Source organism: Pseudopodoces humilis, chromosome 2 (genome assembly GCF_049639895.1).
Source record: "Pseudopodoces humilis isolate 2021_Gansu_Grassland_sample_001 chromosome 2, ASM4963989v1, whole genome shotgun sequence".
NCBI classification, from domain to species: domain Eukaryota; kingdom Metazoa; phylum Chordata; class Aves; order Passeriformes; family Paridae; genus Pseudopodoces; species Pseudopodoces humilis.
The window spans coordinates 97,374,360-97,388,378 of record NC_142201.1 but is presented as its reverse complement, the minus strand read 5'-3'; the positions used below and the strand labels follow the sequence as shown (position 1 = coordinate 97,388,378).

General features: G+C 43.7%; 1 protein-coding gene across 1 annotated transcript in view; it reads left to right on the top strand.

The window, feature by feature from the left end:
- Positions 1–6,080: 6,080 nt before the first annotated feature.
- MYH15 (myosin heavy chain 15) overlaps positions 6,081–14,019 on the top strand; it is a 45,666-nt gene continuing 37,727 nt past the window's right edge. Inside the window, exons 1-5 of the mRNA XM_088051384.1 lie at positions 6,081–6,217; positions 9,049–9,197; positions 10,249–10,352; positions 10,875–11,018; positions 12,498–12,654. Of these exons, the coding sequence (XP_087907510.1) occupies positions 9,104–9,197; positions 10,249–10,352; positions 10,875–11,018; positions 12,498–12,654 (499 nt within the window). The 5' untranslated portion in view covers positions 6,081–6,217; positions 9,049–9,103. The remainder of the gene's footprint in view (positions 6,218–9,048; positions 9,198–10,248; positions 10,353–10,874; positions 11,019–12,497; positions 12,655–14,019) is intronic.

The following is a 14,019-nucleotide window of genomic DNA, read 5'->3' as shown; positions in this document are numbered from 1 at the left end:
ATACTTTGGCTTTATGCAAGAAGCCTCAAGTATATGATCTGATATTTTTTTGGTTCTGTCTCCATTATTTTTTTTATTTCCTGTAAAGACAAAATGTATATTTCAGTTACAAAAATAAATAAATAAACAAACAAATATTTTAAATCAACTCAATTCTGTTGCAACAGAATTGGCTGCTGCTGGGGATCTGGTATGACTCTGAAGAGAGTTGTGCCTGTAGCATCACAGGAAATCTCAGCTGCTGCTCACTGGTGTGATAAAATTGTCCTCCTCAAAGGCAATGCCTGGCTGCTCTCAGGGATGGTGTCTCCATGTGTTTTGGTCTAGGTAGGTGATGCAGCCTTTCTCCATTGGGATCCATAGGTTCCTCTGTGTGGTGCAGCACAGCCTTTTCTCACCAGCCCTCTCTCCTGTAACTCTTGTCATCTCATCACCCCTGGCTCTGCCCTCCCCAAACAGCTCACTGCTTTCCCATTTCACCCCATTACCTCTCCAGAAATTACCCTGGGGTTAGACATGAAGACTCGTCACACAAAATAGGAGAGCCCTGTGCAGAAGAGAGGCTGAGCCCAAGGCACTTCAGGGGGGTTTGCTCGGGGGCAGGATTTCAGCTCCAGCATCACGGGAGCACAGCAGGAGGGTACAGCAGCACTGGCAGGGTCAGTTCTGCAGGTCTCCAAAAGAACAGGCTGTTTTTTTCTAGTACTGAGCTGCAAGTGTGGAGCATCCCAGCTGGGAGGGGAGAGGTTAGAAAATAAATTTGTTTTCACATTTAAAAGTCTATATATATATATGTATAGATATGTTTAGACATACACACAGATGTATAAATACATATGTGTGTCTCTCCTATATATACACTTACGTGCACACACCAGCCAGTCACTCCAGAATATTGCTGTTGGAGAGAAGGATGTCATGCCCATTTTGGGAGGTGTTTAAATTCAACTGACAAAAAGTGTCAAATCATTAGGCCATGTGAGAAGCACAGACTTGTGCTTTTTCAGGCAGAACGTAATACTCCTCAAAATAGATTTTCTTTAAAAATTTGCCTTAATATTTCAAGAAGCTTTGCTGACTGAATTTTCAGCAGAGGTGACCAGCCCAGTGTATCTGTATTTGGAATGAAATAATGTTTTGTTGTTGTTTACAGAACATGAATGCTGAAAAACTTGAGCAGCCTCCTTCCTGCAGTGTTTTCCTGCTATTCAGCATCATCCCAATCACATTGGGTTTATTCCGTCAGCACTTGCAAAGTTAATAAAGTATCCCCATGACAATTGTTTCACCAATTAAACTGTCTCTGCATGTTTTAGTGTAGTTTGCAGTTGGCATAAGGTAAACAAAAGATAGCAAACAATCCTTGGCTGAAAGTCAAGTTATGACTCATAGAGTTACAGCAGCGAAAAATTGAAAAATCACAAAACCTCCTGTGTCTAAAAGGGCATGAATATTTTAGTTCTTTCCCTCTCAGCTCCTCTGAAAAATAAGCTTCCACAGCAGCAAAGCCAGGCAATCGGCAAGGGCTGTACCCACCCCTGCCCATACCTGAAGGGCAGGCTCTGAATCCTTGGAGCTGAAATATAAAAAAGGCAAAAAAAGGCAAAAAAAAGGCAAGATGTCTTGCAGGAGCTTGGCACCAGGAGCTAGAATATGTTGTGTCTGAAGACCTAGGAGTATTTTAGGGCAGTGCTGCCTATTGAAATGGAAATGTGGTTTTCAGGCTGCTTGAGCCGACAGAGTGCATCATAGTCAGCGGCTGAAGTAGGCTAATGAAGTACCCTGTCTTTGAAGTCAGATTGCGTAATACAAACCCTAGAGAGACGCTTGGAAGATTTCTTTTTTCCTTGCATTGATCAAGACTAAAATACTTCTGCTATTAGCTTCAGAGGGTTTAATGGAATTTGTGGAGGGACTACGGTAATTCCAATGACGTGCTAAGCAAACAAATGAATGTTAATGAATACTCAAAAGATTAACCTGAACTGCCTACATGCATTATTAGTGCTTTTAACCCCCTGCCTTCCCCCAGTGGTTATGGATAATGCAGAGTAGTTTAAGGGTGGGGGACCCAAAATTCACTAATGGCAATTAGGCTACGTGATAGTTGGGAAAAGGATGCACAGCACTTCTGAAAACATGCCATTAATCTCTGACCTGATGGGCAGGGCAGGATGCTCAGGGTCATTGGAGATGGAAAACTCCCCACAGAGGGCATTGCTGGAGTGGGAGATGCGGTCAAACTTGGAGAAAGAAGAGTGACGAGGAGCACGACAAAAGCCTTCTTTCCCTCCCCCGGTACATCTCCAGAGCCGAAGAACCGAGACCATTTATTTAACTAGGCTCACTTTTCATCTTATTTTTCTTATGGCTGTGAGTCAGTCTGAGATTGATTTATCAGTGCTGTTAATCTGCTCTCAAAAGGCTGTCAGTCTCACTCCCAGAAGCCAAGCTCTCCCATTAAAAACCTGACCTATTTAAACGTTCTTAAGATACCGTAATGATTGAATGTCAGCAGGGGAGAGGCAGCAGTGACAGCTCTGAAATGTTTATTGTCCCAGGCCGGGCTGGGAGGGGAGCGTGTGACTGCAGCCCGGAGCTCTGCGATGATGATGAGCCAGTGGATGAGAGGCTCAGGGATGGGCTCTGGGGAGATGGGCTACACTCCTGTGCTTTACAGGGTTAATGCTCTGCACTCCCTGCTGACCCCTCGCTGTTCAAAACGGGAATAGGTGCCACGGGTTTGCACGTTGATAGCAATAGATCACGGATTACGGATTAAAAGGCACTTAAAACATTTTTGGTGGGTTAGGAATTATTTCACCAGGCATATTTGTATGAAAGCAGATGCTTCCCATAAAGAGAGCTAAATTTCTGTTCTACTGTCGCACCACACAGTAGCTGTCAGCAAAGAATTAGTTGTAGGAAAGTATTTAAAATTATGATGCTGAGAGGAAGTTAAAGAGATGCTCCCGATACCTCTTCAGGTGTGTCCATGGCTGAGCACAGGCGCTGCAGCAGGGGGACCACAAAGGCTGGCAGAGACCTGAAAATCTCCCGTCTAATAATGGGACTCCAGCTGTCATAAACACATTTTCAATGTACTGTTCAGTACCAATTTTCTCATCCTTAAGAGATGTAGCAGAGTGCAACTATTTTTAAAACTAAGTTTCTCTCCCCCTCCAATTTCTCTTTGGGCCATCAACAGCTTGAGGAATTAAACCATGATTCTTCACAAAACAAAATACATAACTTGTACAGAATGGGTCTGGTTTTGCTCCAGGATGCAATGTTACCACCTTTCTTCTCCTGAAATTATTCCCAGGTGGATGAACTTTCTCATCCAGTTAAGTAGTTTTTGTTCTCTCCCATTTGTTTTTTAAATAGAGACTGCAACAGCAGCAGGGACCAGTGACCAAAAAAAGCCCTGAGGTAAACAATAAGTTCTCAGTCTCTTTAGACGCAGCTTGTGGAGCGATAGTGTATCTGCTTTTTTATAGAACAACCCAGAGGATCCTGACTCCAAAGATGTTTTCTCCAAGCATCTGTATCTTGAACTGGTGTCCTTCTCTCTCATTGATCTTGCTTTTCCTGAGTGCCAGGTTATTACAGTAAACATTTTATTAAGAGTAGTCTAAAGGCCAGCTTTTGTCAAAACTCAGCCAGCCGGTTGATCTTTTTGTCTAAGAAAATAAGGAGGGTTCATAACTGAGCTTTTACAAGATGTCAACTTTTCTATATTAGACCACAATATTGACACTATCTTCTGTCTAGAGCTGATAAATGTTATTGCATTCCTTTCCAATATGTAATGTTATTAAAAATAGTTTAGTCACAAGAGCTCCTTATCAAAGACCCTTGTTTCCCTAGAAACAGTGACCAGCATTAACCTTTCTAAAAGTAGCCCCTGCAAAAGACAAATGTCTTTGGTTGTCCCTGTTACAAATTTAATCTAGGGAAAATGTGCTGCAATTTCTTTTCATATTAAGAGAAAGCAAATAAACTCCAGAGAGGCAGGATTAATGTGCAGTTTCCATTTATATCAGGCTAGCAAAGAAAATAAATTGGTTGTGTTTGAACCAGTTAGCTGTGTCCCTTTCTAAGCAACACAAGCACTGAAATTGTTTTAGAATTAGCTATGGAAACAGTCGTTTGCAACCCCAAGAAAGAAAAGGGAGGCGTGGGAGCAAGATTGTAGTGTTCATGCAGGACTGATGAAAGCTGAATATTTACAGAACAGAAAAGATGTAAGTGATAACACTGTATTTATAAAAAGATGGCTTCTTCTAAGCAATGTAAGTGGTAAATGGGAATATTGCATTTAGAAGTGAAGCTCCTGGCTATGTGAGAGAGGAGCAACAGGGAGAGAGTATCAGCATTTAATATCCTCATGGGGTGAAATAATCATATTTTCAGTCTTCACAGCAGATTAACAATGTCCATAAATCTTGGTGATGCTTGTGGTTTACCTTGTTTCAAATTATGTGATCAGGAGCATCTGCTTGAGTTTACACAATCACTCACTGTTCACCTCAGCAGCCAAAATCACCACCTCTCTTTTCTTTTTTGCCAGATATAAAGCAAAAATGTGGTGATTTAGGTCCGACACTGACACTGTCCATCTGTGCTGCAGGGCACCAAACACCTCTAAAGCAGCAGGCTAGGCAGCAATTCTGGTGTGAGTGTGACTGCCAGTCACACTCTAGAACGTGACACAAGATGCTCGTGTTCAGCCTGAGTGCAGGTTACTTTCACAGATGAATCCAGACCAGGATGGAAAGCTTCATCCCTAGCTCTTATCCCTACCTCTGCTCCCAAGCAGAGCACTCTCTTCTCCAGCCTGTCTGGAGGTGAGCATGTCTCTAGCACAGCACTAGTGATTCTCTGTCTCTTGGTTGCATTCCCCAAATGCTAAAAATACCAAATTACTAAAGTGCTCAAATCCTCAGAGCTGCCACATCAGTCTCCTGTCTTTGAGCCTATCACTTCCAGAAATTCCTGTTTCTTACAAACCAGCTTTGTCTGTACAACCTGTCCATGTCCAGTCATCAGCGTAACAGCTTTAAAAATAGCAGACTCACTATGCAGACATTTTCCTTCTTGCCTGGTCATAAACCAAGCCACTTGTTCCTGTGGGTATCTAGGAATTCAATGAAGTTGTGGATAAGCTCCCTCCTTGCTTCCTTGGAGATGAGTTGTTTAGAGCACAAATATATTGTCTTCCCTTGTGGCCAACAAGCGTTATCCACAGTATTTATTTTCCTTTCTGCTTTTATATTCAGCTTATGCTAGAACCAAAGGAAACCTATATATCTACCTGTGCTGGTAAAAGCAAATCAATCTGGCAGTGTCAGTTGTTTTGTTATTTATGGGTTGCAATGAAATGAGACCTGAGTTACTCATGGTGCTTTTTTCACAGGAAAAATGAGTTTACAATAAAAAGGCCAGACATTGCCTAAATTGGGACTCATAAATTAGTTTCCTGCAGCAAAGGACTCACTAAAATTGATGCTTTCCTTGTCCTTTACCTGTAATTCACTTTCTGGGCAGAATCAATACATTCTTAGGTTTCTTGCCTGTCTTGCCTTCTTCATAAACTGGGGAACACCTGTGTGTTCCAGACCTGAGCCTATAGTCTTGGCTCTAAAACTCCTGGGGCCCAAAAAGGGATTCAAAGCCCTTGGCTGGGATGTGAGAACCCACATCCTAGCCTTGTTTTATGAAGGTAATTTGGCTCACTTAACCAAATTCCCTTAATAATCCTGGTGCAAAAAGGCTTTGATTTTTTCATGTTCCAGAGGAGTTATGTCTGAATAGTCTTAATTTACACACACACTCGCACACACTCACACACACTCACACACAAGCCCACGGTAATTAAGTTCTGAAGCACTTGGAAAGGCAACACTTGCCCCAGTGAAAACACAGAAACAGGAAAGGCTTCTTCCATGAAGTCATGGAGCAAGAATGGTGTGGTGAGGGGTGGCTGGGATGGAGAGTGCCACTCCCCACTGACATTCCTGCCCCCCTTCGTCAGGGCACAGCCACACGTGTCCCCTCCTTGGGCATTGTCTCCCCAGCTGGGATCCAGTGGACAAATATAGGCATGGGGGAAAACTGCTGATGCCTTTAACCAGTTATCAGCAGTGACCTTGAGACAGGGCCATATAAAGTCTGGACCAGGCAGAGTCGTGACACTTTCTGTGTGCTCTCCAGGGTGAGTACCAACCTCTCTCACTTTTAAGTGTGGGTGCTGTGCTCTAACACTGTACCGTGGGCTGGATATGATTAAGGTTTTCATGTGGCTTAAGGTTTTAGCAGTAGTATCAGTAAACATCTAGCCTGTGGTAGTCGCTGTAGGATGCTGCTCAAATGGTAGGATAACAAATACATGTTTCTTCTCTAACATCAGTGCACTCATTTAACCAGCTGGAATAACCACTTAGGGAAGTGTCAGGTCCCTTGTAATTATGCATCTGAGTGAAATGATTAGCTAGTGCCTGCGAGTCATCTTTTTGCCTTCTCTGTCATCTGCAAGAGATGATGGCTTATGCAATTTGGAGTTTTAAGCAGCTTGTTGGTCCGAGGCAGCCTGAGTTGTAACCCTTGGAGCATTACTGGGCTCCCTTTCCAGGCCAGGCTGCAGTTGCTGTTGCATTATCCCTGCCTGCCCTTAGTGCTCCAGTCACTTCCAACAGCCCCAGTAACGACAGGCAAGATCCCTTTTTTCCAAGTCTGGATCCATCAAACTGTTAGCCCTGGGCACGCCGCTTCCCTTTGTGTAACAATATCAGCTTTCCACAGGGAGCAGGCGTTTTCAAGGACCTCCCACAGCTGATATGCAAGGGCTGGCTCTTTTTGTTGTTAGCTACAACAGGTTGAAAGGGAACACCTTCAGCTTTAGCTTTGTCTTTCCTGATTATTCTGCATTTTAAAAATAATCTTGCACCCATAACAAAATTTCCCACTTCTTGTATCTGCTGATGGGTTTGCCTTACAGAGTTCTCTGCACCCCAAGGTGTGTGCTGCCTGGGCTCCAGGCTCTGCTGTAACTCTGAAGGCTGCTGAAGGAAAAGGGATTCTGTCCCAGCTGCCAGAACACTTTACACCATAACATACTCGCTGTAGTGGTCCACCCTGAACAAGAGGGGGAAAAGGAAGAGACGAGAGGTGATAGCTGAGGAGCTGTCCCTAGAAGGTCTGCAAATGGAGCTGGGTTGCACAGAATTTTTCAGAGCACTTTAGTGTATTCTATGACTTGTGGGAACCTGCCCTGGGTCCTAGAGATGAACTCTGGAGTGTCCCCTCTGGCATTTGCACGTTTAATGTGAAATGACACTTATGTGCTCTAACGCTGCTCTGTTTAAATGTCTGAACTGACGTAATTTCACTGCTCCACTAGAGCTGAGACACACTTAGGGGGAGAGAGAGGCTCTGCCATCAAGTTGTGTCTCCAACTGGGAATTTTGGTCAGTTCAGATGATGTTAAAATAATTGGCGATACTTGTGCTTGTGTAGGTGCTAAACCTTTAAAAAGACTAAGGTTTAAAGAAAAATCACTTAAAAATCTAGAAAAAATTAAGGCTAGTTCTGAGAAAGAGAATTTTTGCTCTACAGCAACAAGACAGAAGGTATCAAGCTTTTACTGCAGCAGTGGGAGAGGGCTGGATGTAACGCTTTGGCAACTCTGCTGTCTTAGGGCTTTGCATTCCCTAGGAGGAACATGTTGAAAAAAAAGCTGCCTTGGTTGACGAGGAGTTTTTATCTCTACCAGGATTTTGTTAGAAATAAATGGAATTAAATTTTGAAAGACTACAGTGTCTCTCTTGATAGGAGTCTTGAAAATTTACCCAGCTGTCCTGGATATTCCACAGTAAATACAATAAGGGAAGAGATTAACCCGAGGGTCACTTATACAGCTTTAAATAGCAGCCAAATGGTGTCCTGACTTAAAAAAAATACAAACCTGAAATTCTAAAATTGTGTGTGTACACCTTGTAGCAGTGGAACTGCTTTCAGGCGTTCTCTGGACAACATGCTGAGTAGTTTATGTGTGTGTAAGTATTTATGTCTGTGTCTGTAAAAAAATCCCAAAACTAAACAAAACAAAAAACACCAACATATCTGTTTGATCATTTTAGAGAGTACAAAACAAGTTAATTACTTGGCAGTACAAACGCAGCAAATTAGTCTCACTGAGACCCATATCCCCTGCCCTCTCATGAAAAAAGACTCCAAAACACTGTGCCCTTGTCATTTGAGAAGACAAGTGTAGGTATTAAGCTGGACAGATAAAGCAATATGAAAAAAATGAAGCCCTTGCTCCAATTGTGAGGAAGAATTGCAAGAATACACTTGCCCTCAGCCATGCCCTGCTGCAGGGGGATGCCCAGGCTGGTGAATTCAGAGGGAGCAGCAACCTGGGAAGCTGCAGCAGCACAGGATCTCCCAGAGCACTGCTAATCCTGTTTTTATTGGCATGCCAATTCCTGAATCAGAGAAGTCAGGGAGCAGAGCTGTTTCCAGCTCCCGTGCTGACTTTCTGCAGTGACAGCATGGGCATACATCCCTGCAGCTTTGCTCCTTGTTTCCCAGAAAACCCTGCCTGAGATGGTGCTTGAATAGGCTGAGTGGTAGAGCCCCAGGGTGACCTGTGGGAGAGCATACCTTTGCTCCAGGCGATTTTGAAAGGGGCCAGAAGAGGCCCCTGCTAAGTGGTTTTTAAAATCACAGCTTCAAGTGGTCCCTCCTGCTCTTAAGCACCATTTGCGCCACAAAAAAAAGAGACAAAATCCTCCTGTGGAGATAACTGTGACCAGTGCTGAGATTTAGAACCCTTCAAGACCTGTCTGACTTTTAATAAGCTGAGCCAAGGAAGGGTTTAACAAAAAATGCAGTTTAATCCCAAATCTGTGTTAGGCATTTGTGTTTAACATTAATCATCCCTTTGATCAGCCACCTGCCGTGTTACACTGAGCATTTTATACTGCCTGATATTGTTCACAAAATAGACAATTGTTTTGGTTTTTTCCCCCCTTTCTTTGGTAGACTGGGTGCCTTTCTTTTTCCTCTGTGAGCTGTGCCACCCTGAACCCTTGCCAAGATGATGGTCGATATGTCAGAGTTTGGGGAGGCTGCTCCCTACCTCCGAAAGAGCGAGAAGGAGCTGATGAAGGCTCAGACCGTCGCCTTCGATGGTGAGTTGCAGACTCACAGCCCTTTGTGCAGCCAGGGGCTGGTTCAGAGGGGTAAGGGTTACACACAAATGTAGTCAAAGAAATGCAGAGCAAAGCAGGATGCAAAGCCTCCATTGTCACTGCTGCTGCTGCTGGAGGTAGCTGGTTCAACCAAGCTTGTGTTCCCTTATTCTGCAAAGCTATTAAAAACTCCCAGATAGTTAAAAAATTAAAAATAATCTATGGCAAGTAAGAGTTTGTCTAGATTTAGAAGCAAGGTGTATCTGCTAACAGGGGAATCATCCCTCTGTCAGTTTTAGAAAAAAACGACAGACGTTTCTGTGGCCTCTCTAGATGTCTTATTTGCTTTGCAGCCTGTATAATAATGTGATGTTAGCTTTTAGTTTCCCATAATTTATTTTTCATTAAAAAATGGGTTTCATGGGTTTCTGTGAGCCCTGAGGTTTAGTAGTATGTGTGGATACATCAATAACTGTGGCCTCTCACTATTCACAACAGTTGCTGTAATTAAAGACCTAAAGTCTTGTGCAGCTGCTCCAATCTCTAAAAAGGCACATACTCAATGTGAGTTATTAATATTGCTGTTTTTCAATACAAATCTCAGAAGAATGTGAAGGAATAAGGTTAAATCTGATAGCTGGCAGTTAAATAATGTGGGCTGGATTCCTTGAACAGTTTGAAATTCTCCGTGTGACTTTTTAGCAAATGCCTTAGTTTGGGTTTAGATCTCAGTTCCTCCATCTGCACACTGGTGATAATGATTACAGATTTCCCAAGGAAGCTGAGGCTTAGCCAGCATTTGTGAAATATTTTGACACCTTGTGCTAGAAGGATCTAGAGGAAGCCGAGAAGTAGTTTCAAAGGAAGACAACATTTGGGAGCCCTATGCCTTCTGCTTCATCACTCAGCTTCCCAGCACTGCCAATCTGCTGCAATCCCAGAGGTTTTGTGTCGGTTCTGCAGAAAAAATAATCCAGCAATCTCACTTAGCTAGTCATGGTGCTGCTGTTTGATGCCAGGCTGTGAGCCCTCAGTCTCCTTAATTTCACAGGGAAGAAGAAATGTTGGGTTCCTGATGAAAAGAAAGCTTATGTTGAAGCTGAAATTACAGAAACCAGCGAAGGCAAAGTGACCGTGCAGACAACGGATGGAAGGGTAAAGTCTGGTTTTGTCTGACCTGTGACTAACAAGGCCAGAGCTGCAAGCTGCAGCATTGTCCTGGTCTCAGCTCAGTTGTCTGTTTCATGAAATGGGCTGTGAATGGGAAGCCTCAGTAACTGATGCCAGCTCAGGATAGGATAACATACGAAAAACCACCGAGGGAAAGCCAGCAATGCAGTGATGGGTGGGTGAGCATCAGCCAAGGCACAGCCGGGGGCGGGCTGTGACTGGAGGTTTGCAGACAGCCAGTCCTGGTTTGGTCCCCAGAGCTAAAAACCCAGGCTCCAGCCAAATTTCATGGCTTCTTTTGCAGCCATAGCATCATGCTTCTTACTTTGATCATCTCAGCCTTCCCCCATTCTTCTAATACCCGTGGAAACACAGCATTGTGCACATAGGCAGGGACTGACCTGGAGAATTCTGCATGGGGAAAGATTTGTTTTCTTCCATAAAGTGTATGAAGCAACAGAGAATCCCAGTGTCTTCCAGTGTTGCTGTATTTTTTTGTCTTTGCAGACCATGACTATAAAAGAAGATGATGTGCAGACAATGAACCCTCCCAAATTCGACATGATTGAGGACATGTCTATGCTGACCCACCTGAACGAGGCGTCGGTGTTGTACAACCTGAGGAAGCGCTACAGCAACTGGATGATCTATGTAAGGGTCCCTGCAGGGGTGGATTCAGCATTTCAAGTCCTGACCTAGAGTGTGAACATGGTGTGTTCTTCATGTTCGTTTTACAACTCTGATAAGTCATAAAAGTGACTGAGGGTTTGCTCTTCACCTCAAGAAAGATGCTGCTTGGAGCTGGATGAATACAGACACAAAACTGAAGGAGTAAAATGATGCCTGATTCCTTAGTTTTGCTTGCCTGCCCAGGAAAAGGGCAGGGGGGGAGGAAGCATTTTTCTTAAGTCAAAGTGTTAGGGAGAACCAGTTTATTTTCCGTCTTCTAATATTAATCCATGTCTATGCCAGCCATGGGGATTTTTTTGCTTTCAGTTAGCTGCATTCAATTGTGTTTTAAATCAGTCAAAAGAATCCACTGATCTTCCAGCCAATCCTTGCTCTGTTTTTTGGTATTCATCAGAAGAGCAAATCCAACATTACCCATTTAAATTCTGATCATCAGACATTTTCTGTGTTTCTCTAATAACCCCTGTATGGACATGTAGGGCCTAAAGCATAGCTTTGTTTGCAGATAAGTATAGGTAGAAAATTAAACTGGCATCTTGCCTTAATCCGTTCACTGATAGGGGTGTATTCTTTAGTTTCTAGAAAACAGGACTGAGGATTCATGCCAAGGCCATTCAGGAGCATGTCCTAGTGCTATTTTTAGGAGAAGGGACCTGGATTTCACCTCAAACTTTTAGAACTTAACTGAGCTCATTAATCCATGTGCAAAGAGCGATTGTGCTCATATGATAACTGGGTTTCTTTGAAGATATTGCCCCAAGCTGGGCTAAGTACTTGTAAAGCTACCAGCTGCCACTGATTGCCTGGGGTCACAACTCAAAACTCATTCTTCCTCAGAGTGACCAGGCCCCAGAGAACTGATGTATATAGTCCAGAGAGCAACTATAAAGAGATTTTTACCAAACTGGCGTCTCCAAAAGCTGAAAAAGGTTCCACGGCTTTGGGGTACAACACTATGAAGTGGTTTTCTCTTTGAACACCCACCAGAAATTTTCTTGAGGTTCCTGCATAAAATTAATAATGGGAGGTTGTTTCTCCTCCTGAAAATGCAGTTCAAACAGGGAAGCTGTAACTTTCCATTGCAATGTCTGTTTTCAAGAGAAAACAACACCCATGGAGCAGCAAGGCACAAAATCAGACACAAGTCTATTTGCTGCTCCTATGTTTTACTGGAGGGGATGTTTCCATTTCTGGTTGACACCTTCCAAATCACTTTTCCGTTTTTGAAACTTGTTCAGTACCTGTAGTTTCTGTATGAATTGCAATTAGGAAGTCACTTAGCAAACCAGTAGCTTCTAAAATTCAGAAAGTCTGAAATTCAAGTCAGAATTCAAACCTAAATCAACAGCTGGAGATGCCACATCCTGCTTGGTTAACCGAGACGTTTTTGCCTTACCACCTGAGTGAGTTTTTTCACTCTGGCTTTGTGTTACTCTCTAGACATATTCTGGTTTATTCTGTGTGACCATAAACCCCTACAAGTGGTTGCCAGTCTACAAATCGGAGGTTGTTGCAGCGTACAAAGGCAAGCGGCGCTCGGAGGCTCCTCCCCACATCTTCTCCATCGCTGACAACGCGTACCACGACATGCTGCGGAGTAAGTGTCACCGCCTGCCCTCCCACCAGCCTTCCCCTGACCAGGGGATGTGGCTGTGCTGGAGGGAAGTGTATGAGAGCTTTTGCAGCATGTAACAAACATCAAAATAGTCCACAAGCAACAGGGGCTTGGCAGTCCGTGATGATTTTATAGCTGCGTGCGTACCCGCGTACTGGTTTTGTTTCTGAACTGTCCTGTGGCACGTCTGGTGACCGTCTGTCTGGGGCACAAATTTACCTGTCTGCTCTGAGCCAACCATCAGTTCACAGCAGAAATGGGGCCTGGTCCCAAAGGCCTGTAAGTGCTTTCCCAAACTCAAAAATGGATCTCCAGTCAGTTTAGGCCCCACATCGTGGTGCTGATAAGACACGCGCATGTTCCAAGGCTGGCGAAGGCGAGGCCCGTGCGGGGCTGGGAGCAAACTGCTGCCACAAACCTCACCCGTGGAGGGTCACAGTGGCTGCTGATCCAGGCACCCACCCTGTGGCAGAGACCTCCAGATTTCCCTGGGAAATTTCCTCGCCCTGACCCTCCTGTTACTGGGAAAAAAAAAGGAGTTTATCAGCAGAGGGCAGCAGCGATGTGCTCCCACCAGGTCCTGCGAGGCAGCAGGATAAATCCAAAAGAGACTTGACCAGAACACATCGTGCTGAGATTTGGTTTTAACAAAATGAAAAAGTGCCTTAGCTAGGAGGGGATGCGTTTGTGGCTGCAAAGAGATGCTCTTTTATCTGATAAGGCTGCTCGATATGTAGGCTGGCATGATGACTGGAATTATAAAAAGAAAAGAGGAATTTAGGCTCAATGACTTGGGAAGCAGCCATGATTTAGCATTTGTTGAACTTGATTAATAATATATTAGGGTTGCAGTGTGTTCTAATAAATGCTTGTTTCTGATCAGGCAATTAGGCTTGGACAATAGGCTGCTTAGTTCCAGCAGCATGGCCAGCTGAAGAGGAATACACATGCATTTTACAGAACAGACTGTGAAAAAAGAACAAAATTACTTGGGTTGGTCTAGTAGTGAAGGAGCAGAAAGGTCATGACATGAGCAAAGACACACTCAGGAATAAGGGAAGAAATGTTTTCAGAACAGGAAATTACTTTCTTTATTATAGTTTCCCAGACACAGATGAATGTGTACAACCGACAGGTATTTAATATCAATTTGAGCAAAACACAAGAGAAGGATTCAGGGCAGGGCTGGAACTTGTACTTCTGGAAATCATTGTAAATTATACCAGTTTTTATCTTTCTGTCTTTGCTTCATGTGATTCTCTCCTATCCTCGCATGACTGATTCTGGTACTCATTTGCAATTATAATAAGTGATTTGTACACCCTCCTAAGTTTCTCTCTCTTTTTC